At 33.4% G+C, this 11,324-nt stretch overlaps 1 protein-coding gene and 1 pseudogene across 1 annotated transcript in view; one reads left to right on the top strand and one right to left on the bottom strand.

The window, feature by feature from the left end:
- Window positions 1–11,324, bottom strand: part of Agbl4 (ATP/GTP binding protein like 4) — a 1,571,060-nt gene that overhangs the window by 774,372 nt on the left and 785,364 nt on the right. The window contains exon 4 of the mRNA XM_012516469.1: window positions 5,362–5,456. Within this exon, the coding sequence (XP_012371923.1) occupies window positions 5,362–5,456 (95 nt within the window). The remainder of the gene's footprint in view (window positions 1–5,361; window positions 5,457–11,324) is intronic.
- The window catches only part of LOC105743220, an 11,887-nt pseudogene continuing 6,669 nt past the window's right edge, over window positions 6,107–11,324 (top strand).

The raw sequence follows: 11,324 nt of genomic DNA, 5'->3' as shown, positions 1-11,324 counted from the left end.
CGGCCCCTAAACATTCTATTTTTTTTAGCTATCTGTAACCTGTAGTGGAAATATTTCAATTCAACCTAAATGAAATACAGCTCTCTGCACTATAATTTTATAAGAAAATGTTCAAGGGCAATTGGTAGTCATACTAGTGTTAATAGTGAAACTGTTTAAAGTATTAGTGGAATATGCTGATTTGTTTTCTCTGGCCTTTGATTTTATCTTCTCAGGGTTAACCCAGGATCTTATACTACTCAGTCCTTAAGTGTTGCCTCCCTGAGTTTTATTTCTGCTTTTTAACTCAAGAATTCAGTACCTAATTTGTCTCAATTTACTCAGGAAATTCCCAATTTAAAATTAAAGCCTAACTCCTAAATCCTAGGAAAATCCATGCATTTGCAAACACACAAAGGCAGTAGATCGCCATATATATTAGGAGTGGTTAATGGCAATGGTATGACTAAGGGTTACACAGATCTAGGACAGTCCTGCTTCTACCCGTGATGAGGAAGATGAAGGTGAGAATTTGGCTTTCAGAGAATTCTTAAAAATGTGAATTCCTAAAAATGTAATAACAGCTATTAGAAAGGTAACATGACAAAACATCATTTTTAACAACAAAATATTATGTGATTGCTTCATATTGTGAGAACAGCCAGGCCTTTGTCTGTGCTTGTATTTCTAGGCCAGCAACTTCTCCAGGAATTATCATTGCATGGCACAAAAGAAGCCAAAGTAACCTACACCATACCATTTCTTAGGTCCTAACAGACAAGCCCACTCCCTCCTCTGCTCTCTATCATTTAGATATTTCTGTATTTGGTATTTAATGGAATTAACTGTTTTAAGGTATAACAGAAATGGGAGAAGTGTATCTTTTCTAAAAGCAGAGTGTATAATGTCTTGCCTTTTCTTCACTAAGGCTTCAATATTTTTGAAAAATTAATTTTGCCATACTGATACCAATATTCTTAAAATTTAAAACTTACATGAAAACAAAATCACAAAAGCCATTTTATAGCATCAAAATTTACCATTTTTTTCAATATCTGCTTTGAGAAAAGTTCTATGGATCAGACCTCATGCATGTTAACCACATACTCTACAAGGATGCTATAACTCCAGCCCTTGAACAACAATCAAAAAGTGATGAAAATATTATTATAAAATATGTATACATCTTTTGGATCAAACAATATGGAACTTGTTGGTTATTTATTCAAAAAAGAGGGTTCAAAAAGCCATTTACAATTTAGATTAGGTCTAATAGACTAAATAATTGAAAAATTCAAGGTAGCAAAATGCCAACCAGGACATCTATCATTGATGTCTCTGCTATTACCTTTAGAGGGTAGATTTTTTATTGAAATTATACCACCTATAAGAAAAAAAAAGCCAACATGATGGTGTAAAGTGTATTGTTCATAAAAAGGCAATAATGCGAAAGGAATTTAGAAATACACTAGACACTGCTATTCAGATTGTGATGTTGCATTGTGTATTAAAGGTTTTTAAAATATACCATATGCAGAAAAAATTGTTGAATACATTTAATAAAACTGTTACTTTTATATTTCCATTACATTATTAGCTTATAAAAATTAATGAAAATTATGCAATTTCAGGTCATCCTATATTTAAATAGTTGGACCAGTAAGTGATTAATCCAGTTTTCATAGGTATATCAGAACAACATGCTTCTCCATGCTTCTTAAGGTCCATTCTCCCGCCATCCCTGTCCATCCAATATGGGAAGGAATTTTATCAGTTATGCAAGTACTCCTAACCTCAATTTCTGTATAAATGCAGATACAACTCTCAGTTGTCTTAAAATACCAGCTCCCATCAGTGCCTAGCCCATAACAAAACTTAGCCATAGGCACTGTGTTATTCTCAGTCACCAAAACAAAATAACTAAAGGAGGAGAGGCTTATTTAAATAGTTTATAGTTTCAGAGGATTTAATCCATGGTTACTTGCCCTAAAGGCTGAAACAGAGAAGTAGAGTGCATGTCAGAAGAAAGCTTTCCCTCCCAGGACATCTAGAACACACAGAGCAAAGGGAGGAGCCATTGACAAGAATATACTCTTCCAGGTCACAACCCCCTTCAATAATCTACCTCCTTCAACCAGGCCTCACCTCCTAACATTACATTCAGCTATGAACTCATAAATGATTTAATCCAATGATGAGTTTAATGCCCATTTGATCACCTCTTAAAATCCCCACCTGTGGTCACATAAGACTGTCAGAAGACATTTTAGAGCTAACCCATAACAAGCATTATTAAATTTTAATGAGTTATAGTTTCAGAAAAATTGTGATTTAAAATCTCAACCAAAGTCCTTAATAAGACTAATGTGTGAACAGAATTATAATGAACTAAAACAGAAAATTTCTGAATTTTCCACCTTTCACATTTGCTACTAGGTATTTTCACATTTATCTCCTTAAGACTGACCAAACAGCCTTGAGTGCCTACAGGACCTTACTGTGGGGTCTTCTATTTATTTGCTTTAAATAGCTAACTGATTTCCATGTAAATGCTAAAACCTAAAGGTCTTTGGATCAGTTATAGGCCCAAGGAAAGACATAAACAAGAATGATTTACCTTGAAAAGTTGAAGAAATATATTTTCCCAATTCACTATACATAAAATTCAGGTATTTAGAACTATGTTTTTAGTAAGGGGAGTATTGGGCATTGAAAACAGGGTCATCATACAGAGATATATCTCTAGGACTTGTCATATATTTTTGAGGCAGGGTGTTGCTAGGTTGCCCAGGTTATGATTGAACTTGTGAACTTCATACCTCAGCCCAATTTAGGACTTTTAACTTTTATCCTTGTATAAGAGTTTCTCCATGACCTACTTGCTATATCAAAGGAGGGCTAGCCCTAAACAAGAAAAGTATCTATAACATCTCCTTTTCCTATAGAAAAGCCTGCATTAATACTGGGAAAATTGGAATAAGAATGACACTGGAAAAGATATTTTAACATTGGGATCTAGAAAGTATTTGTCAGACTTGAGTAGGCCATTATTTACAATTCTAAATTGTGACAGTATTTGGAGCCAGTAAAATTTAATGTTCTGATAGTCAAATGGCCATGGCAATTCCTTTGCCTAACCAAGAGACATATAGGCTAGCTGCTACTAAAAAGTAGGTTCTTGAAAGCTCGTAGTAGAGAAAAACAAAGAGGTAGAAAGAGTTCTTGGGGCAAAATGGTAGGAAGAACAGTTACTACCTAGGGAGTAATCAAAATTCAAAAATTAAAATTCCCTTGTTAAACATTTTCATCTTGTACTCCAATATTTACCGCAAGGCATAATACATTAAGACACTCAATAAATTTCTGTGAAATAAACAAATATCTACACACATGGCTTGAGAGAAAGTGAATATGAAGCAATGTGAGTTGCTTTGTATCCAAGGTCTAGTGATTGTAAAGCAACAGATAGGAGACTTTAGATAGAAACATCTTGATTTGTCATGGTACCTTATGCCTGACTGACTTGAGAATCTACAACAAACTCAGTTGTAAAACATTAAGCTGTGTTAGCCTATCAGAGAAGCTCAATCACTGGATAATGGCTGTAGCTGAGAGTCTGCCAACACTGGATATGAGCAGTAAATTAATGCTAAGGTATTTATTATAAATGCAAGAACTTGTTAATATTTCAATGTCTTGTCAGGTACCCTGACAAAGAGGACATAACTGATAGTCTGTGGGGGAAAAAAAAAAAGAATAAAATGAAATAGTTAAGGCCTGAAGACTTTCAAAACAAAAGAGACAGGGAGAGAGATAAAGAGAGGCATGGAAAGAGAGTCAGGCAAAGAGATAAATAGTGGGGGTATTGAAATTTTAGAAAAGAGTATTGTAATTAATATTGGTGTATAAGATTTCAACACGAAACTTGGAAAAAAATATGAAGTGCTATTTTAAAGAGTCTCATGAACAGATCAAGATGTCCTTTTGATGGTTCAAAATGCTTATCTATAATATGCCTATTAATAGATGGATGGATTTTATTGTTACCTACTTTCACTGGATTCAGAAACTTAAAGCAAAGGACTATTGCTTGTCAGGAAGAGAGAAAAGTTGTAGCAATTTAGTTCAATTGATTCAGTAAAGCAAACAACATGCCTGGGAGATATTTTTTACCTTTTAATAAACAATTTTTATTACCATCACCAAATGCCTACACTTTCATAAACCTGAGCTTCTCAGTCGAGCATTTATGCAAAATTGCCAAGTATCATTTATACATAAAAGCACAATTCAATATTTATGAATTGCTAGTTTTCTATAAATATAGACATTTGGTGACTATCTTCTCACTAGTCATTAAAATTTGATAAGGGTTCAAAGCTAGAATAATATTAACAATTGTTTGCATTCATATAGTGTTTTACATAATACTATTAATAATAGATGATATTTATTGAGCACTTAGCATTCTTGTAATGAATTCAGATCAGTTCAATAAGCATTCACTTAATACCTACTGTGTGATAGATGAATAATAGTTTGTTTCTATCTTCAAGTTCTCATTTTCTGTTGTACTCAGTAAGTGTTGAATGAAATAAATGAATGAGTGGATAGATGAATTTGTTGTAAAAGCAGCATGAGGTGATGCAAAAAAAAAAAAAACAAAAAACAAAAAACAAAAAAAACAAACCCAAAAATGCAGATTACTTCTCATACCCATATCTATGTTTTCATAAAGTACTTTACCTAGCCTCAAAGTTTTCATCTGTAATACCACATACTAATTTTTAAAAATCTGCCTTGTAAAAGTGTATAAATAGAAAGAGCAAAAGTGAAGAATCAGACATAGAAGGAGATCACATTGAGTGGAGGGTTTTTGCTGTTACTTTCATCACATCATCCTACTTCTTAAGTAGTCTTACCCAAATCCTACTTCCTCAGGATAGTGATGGGAGGAAAAGCTTTGCACATCTATTCAAATACAGTATCTATCTAAAAACTGCTAAAATTAAGGAAAGCAAGAAAAAATTACGGTATTGTACTTCTCAATGTCCTCCTAGGTTATTATGGGTCTTCTACATATGTTAGGGAAAAAAAGAAACAAAACTAACTTTATGCTTACAAAATAAGATAATAAAAGACAACAGGAAAGAATTTACCAAATATCATACTCTAACTTCCCATAGAATAAAATTTTGTTCATTCCGACTATGGGACCACAAAGTACAGTGTCTAGAGCCCAGGCAATGGTCACTCAAAAATAAATTTTATTTGTATTTGTTCACTGAGAGTGAGGCTGAACCTCACTCATTTGAAAGATAAACTTAATTCCTGCGTCAGATTTTCTAACCAAAAAGAGATCCCATTCTGTGGGTCACTTACCATTTTGGTCTGCTAGTAGATTTCACCATAGGGGCCATACCATCTCTGTAAAGACTCTTGGTTTTACTGAAGTTAACAATGTTGAAAATAACTCTCTGAAAGAGAAAGAGATTCATTAGGACACTAAGAAATGTAAGTTACCATTTTTTTAAATAATGTAGACTTGTGACCAAAAGTGGAGCAAGGATACCAGTACTCATAGGACAGGTCAGTGTTTTTGCCAGCCATTAGAAATCTGCAGTGCATATTCTCATAGTACTGATTAGAATAACTGTCTTCAAATCAGTTAGCTTGAGAATCCTGGAACCTAGAACCTAAAGTGTGAGTATAAATTTCAACTCAATCACCAAGCTACTATGTCTTGATAAACTGATTTAATAAATAGGACTAGTAACAATAACTCAGCTCATGGGGTTATGAAGGAAATTAAATAAGTTAATGTGTGCACAGAGTTTGGGATTTCCTTTGGTAATGGAGTATGCTACGTAAATTTTAGCAGTAATATATACCCTTTCTTTGGACTAGCTTAGAATTTGAATGGGAATGAATAATGTTATCATTAGGGTACCAATTATACTTTTGTTTAATAAAATTAAAGTTAATAATAGAACAAAATTGCACTTTAAAAGTTCTACAGTTTCTTGAAATTTCTTTGGCTAAATCTAGAGATGTATGTTCTCTACTGCAACCCCTTTGTAATCCTCTACTATGAGTTAGGAAGACTGGACTTAATCCAAATTTCAACATGAATTTACATTTCCATAACGCTCAGGTAAATTGCTTTCCCTTTCTAGGTGGATGGGGAGTAGAGTAGGATGTTGTAGATGCCTAAAGCCCATCCAGCAGAATAATATAAATAAAAAGTTCAGACTCCTTTAGTAAAAGATTTCATGAGATGAGAGAGTATGAAAGAAAAGAAAACTAGGATTGAAAGATGAACATCACTGAAATATTCCAAAGGAAACATGAGGACTAAACTAAGTCAGCTTAAGTAGTTAAAGAAAGGGAACAATTTTTTTTTTTTTTTTTTTTTTTTTCCCAGAACCGGGGATTGAACACAGATCCTTGTGCTTGCCAGGAAGAGCTTATTCCACTGAGCCATCTCCCCAGCCCCAGATAGGGAACAATTTTAAGAGATTATTATAAATTTGTATTTCAAAAGATATGAAGCATCAAAACTCATTTATTATTTTATTCAACAATTTTTATTATGAAGTATGAAAAATTATATACATTTAAAAAATCTTAAACATTATCCTGCAACTAGAAGAATACTATATTAGCAGCTTTATTTTGAGTCTCAAAAAAGTGATCAATTACAAATTTGATATTTTCACCTCAGGGTTAAAAAGATGAGATATCCACAATTTTTACTCTTGAGCTGTACTATGTTTCCTAATTTTCATAATTTTAACCACATCTATTTTGTTTCTTAATAAAGGACAAACAAGAAATATAACACTGAGGTTTTATCCGTTATATTTTTGTTCTGTTAAAAAGAGAAAAAAATCAAAACCATTTCATATTTCTATTGGGGATGATCATAAAATGCTTTGTTCATCAAATAACCCTTAGGAATAACTTGTGTTTTCTTTTCTCAACATCGATATAGCCATTGACCCAACTCCAGGCATTTCAGTTTCAGACATCCTTTATGTCATTAAATTAAATCATCAAGAATGTCCTAGGCTCTTCCATTATTAATAACCTCGGCCTGCTAGTTGTCAGTTCAATTATTTCTGCCAAGGTCTTGGATACTGTCTGATTAAAAAAAAATCAATACCAAGGGGACAAATGCCTTTGAACCTAACAAGGCATAATCCCCCTTTCTCCTTCTGAAATTCCAGGTGTCAGATCCATTTACTGTAAACGAGGCCATACGGTACTTTATGGATGTAAATTATTGATAAATAAAAGAAGGAAGTTAATAAAAAAATGAACTGCATATGTGAAGCTGAAGTAAAGAAATAGGACATAAAGTACAAACTTTATTATCAGCATCCCACTATGTGCCTAGATAATTTCTCAGGTATTTAAAGTGGCTATATAATTTAGTTTTTCATTCACAAGGCTATATGTTTTATACAAATTTTAGGCAATAAAAAAGTTGAAGCTAATAAAGGTTAACTGGCTTGCCCAGCCAAAATCCCCAATTGTTAACCAGCACTTAAATCACAGAGTCCTTACCACCAAGATCAAACTTTCTTTATGACATTATGGTGTATGCAAATCATAGCATTATTTCTTCTATGCTCCTTCTAAGTATTTGTGTGTGTGTGTGTGTGTGTGTGTGTGTGTGTGTATGTGTGTGTGATAGCCATTCAACACACACTTTTAGAATCAAAAGTATTTGGAAAAAAAAAAGAAAAGAAAAAATAAGCATTAACTGTTCTTCTCAGTAGACCAGTAGAAGCCAGTAGTATAATTATGCAAGCTATCCTGTGTATATACATATATAGTTTTTTGTTCTTTTTTTTCTCCTTTCCCTCAACCCAGTTAATGAGTTTGAACATCCATATGAATAGTTTATTTGTTTCTCACAGTACCTGTTGTACCTTTGAGTTTTATTTACTCTTTCTTTACACTAGGGAGACAATACGATGTTTACACATGCAGATCTCATTTATTTCACTTGTGAGCATGGTCTTTAGTTGCTTCAGTTACCTGTAAAAGTCTTGAGCTTATCTTTTTTGATAGCTGAGTAATACTACATTATATAAAAATACCACATCTTTTTTATCCATTCCTTAATTGATGAGTATCTGGGTTGTTTCCAATATTTAACTATGACAAATGTTGCTGCTGTAAACATGGGTGCACATATATCACTATGCTATGATGTTTTTAGCTCTTCTGGAAAAATACCCAGGAGGGGATTTGGGTTGAATGTGATCTTTGATACTAATTTTCTGAATAATCTGCACAATGATTTTCACAGTTGTATCCCAGTCTACACTCCTGCTAACAGTGGAGAAGTGTTCCTTTTTTCCCACAGCCCCTCCAGCATTTATTATTGGTTGATTTCTTAATGATAGCCATTCTTTCTGGGGTGAGATGGAATTATTTTTAATGTTGTTTTAAACTATTTTTTGTCTTTTAAAAATAAAATAAAACTATTTGGTAGGAGACATTGCAAGAAATCTCACCCTGTCACATTTTACACTCTTTTTTTTACTAAAAATGCACCCAAAAATTGCATATTTATATAATGGTAATAAAAATAAATGCAGTAACCACTAATAATTCCTGAGGATTTACTATGCACCAAATTCTGAGCTAAGCACTTCACTCATTGCAATATTTTGTATATTAGAAAAATCTGATTGGTGATTGTAATCACATGGACAGCTCTTCAACCCTGCATATGCTGGGGTCTCTATTCTAGAGACTCTGATATGGGATAAAATAGCTAATTCTCAGGACACACATATATAAGTTTTCAGGTAGAAACTGTTACCTCTTATTTATAGATGCAATAAGAGATACTGAAATTATAAAAACTAAAACCATATAATAAATAAACAGCAGAAGTAGAATTTGAACCAAGCTGGCTGGTTAAAGAAAATAACATGATGGACTTTCTAACCAGATGCATCTGTGATAGGAACCAAGTTCCCTACAGGCTCTATAAACCTGTGCAATTTTTTTGTCTTTTTTGGACATTGATTGCTTACATCCAAAACTGGGATGGCAACAGTAGGCTAACAAAATTATTATGAGAATCTGTGAAATTATGTAAGTACATCACCTGGCATATTGCACCTAGCTCAGAATAGACACTTGGTATACATAGAGCCTATTTTCATCTTCAGTAAAAATAGATATAATTTAAATATTAAGTCCAGAATTCCTGCTTCGGTAATATGGTACTATAGATCAAAGCTTTGTAAACAGTGATCTGTGGCACACAAATGGATATAGCTAGAGGTTATATCCTCTAATACAATCCTTTGTAAGGTCTGGAACATTGCCTTTTCTGACCAAGATGTCCATAGTGATCCTACAGAACTGTAAATTCTAAACCACATGTTGGCCAAGGAATAGTGGAACCTATACAAGAGTAAAATGAGAAGCCTATTCATAGGGCCAGGCATTGGCCTAACTCCTTCATACCATATATCTATTACTGTTGCCCAATGAAGTGTGTTTTTTCCCATTTTATGTTGTCCAAGGTGATTATATAGACTTTAAATATACATAGACATTTTACAAATTAGAATTTCATTGCTATTTTAATATATTTTATTGTTTTAAAATGTTTTCCTAAAATTGTGGTTAAATTTGAAAGACATTTGGGTTTCACAAGAAATTTCAATACTCCAATTGTGGTTGAAAGGAAAGAGAGCTGTTAAATATAATTTTAATAGCTCAAATATTTGAATAGTTTTGAATTTTATTACTTCTCGCATGAACATTTCTCATTGATGGTGATAACAATGGCTTTGAAGTGATCATCACTGAGAGTCTTGATCAAGAACTGAATGTATCCATTTCAAATAAAATCTCATATAAAATGATCACAAAAATAAATTGAAGTACCTCAAAATTTTCAAGATTGAGAGAGTTTAAAAAATGAAATTAACACTTGATATCCTTTGGAAACAGTTCATGGTTTTTAAAATTTTATGTATTACTGTTTTATTACTGAGCCTTATATGGTCATTTCCAAATTTTCTTCAATATTCTACATAAATATGATTATGTCTATTTGCAAAACTATCATTTTCTATGTGTAATTAGATGTTGGGAATATTATACAAGAGCTATACACACAATACGGTATTAATGAATATTGATCTAGAAAGAAATCATTCACATACACTAGTAGGAGATAACTAATAAACATATCAATTCCTGGATTTGAGATACAAAAATAATTTTTAAGCATGCAGCATACTATTTTATTTTTCATTTATGAATTTGGTACAGGGTCTCACTAAGCACCTTGGAATCTTAGTGATCCTCATGTTTTCAGCTTTCCCTACACTGGGATTACAGACATGTGCCACTATCCCCAGACTTAGTTGTTGACTCAGCATACCTCTGGGGTGTGGCCAGTGTAGCGTGCAGGACTGGAGATCAAACCCGAGTCCCTGAGCTTGCCAAAGCAGGCACTTAGTCTGCAAGAGCTATCTCACCAAGCCAGCATACTATTTTTGACTTTGCATTTGAATTTAGAGCACTATCTTGGTAACTCAGAGTCAATATTAGCAACATGAGTCCAAAATAACTGAATAAGTGTCATCCAATATAAGGATAAAGTGCCATTTGAGACAACAAAACTTAAGTAATTAGAAGTTTTAAACTCTCATTGATGGAGCTGCTAAAGTGTAGTCATAGGAAAATTAAACTGGAACACAAAGGATAAAAGTGACAAGAAGCAAGACTGAACAAAGAAAACAAGGTAAATCAAAAGAACTGATTCCAAAAACAAATAATATAAAGAACTGATTACATAAAACTATATAATGATGAATTTGAGGAAGGCTAAGAGGTTTGCACAAGAACAGAAATTTTCAGTTATCAGTCAACAACAACAGATGTACTTGCGGCTGAGATGAAAGAGAGGGGAGATGAGGCCAGTATTAAAGATTTTATGCATTACTGATACTCTAAAGATGAATAAGGATGTTAACTGACTTTAGATGTGGTCTTGACAAATTATTACACGACAATTAAAGAATACTCATCACAATAATAGAAATAGGAGGGCCGGCCAAATACCTCAGCAGATTAAAGCACCTGCAAGCAGGTGCAGGGGCCAGGGCTTTGATCTCTGGGCCTGCTGTACTGGCCCTGCCCCAGGGGTGTGCTGATATTGCGATTGAGACTGGGCATGGTGGCAAACACCTGTAATCCTAGCTCTTGGGAGTCTGCAAACAGGTGGATCACTATGAGTCCGATATAGCAGTGAGACCCTGAACACCCTGTAGACCCTTCCCTAAAAAATACAAAGATATATA

The sequence above is a fragment of the Octodon degus genome, unplaced genomic scaffold, assembly GCF_000260255.1.
Source record: "Octodon degus isolate 3935 unplaced genomic scaffold, OctDeg1.0 scaffold00107, whole genome shotgun sequence".
Lineage (NCBI taxonomy): Eukaryota > Metazoa > Chordata > Mammalia > Rodentia > Octodontidae > Octodon > Octodon degus.
Note: the sequence above shows the minus strand (reverse complement) of the source record. Positions and strands in the feature narration are given on the sequence as shown.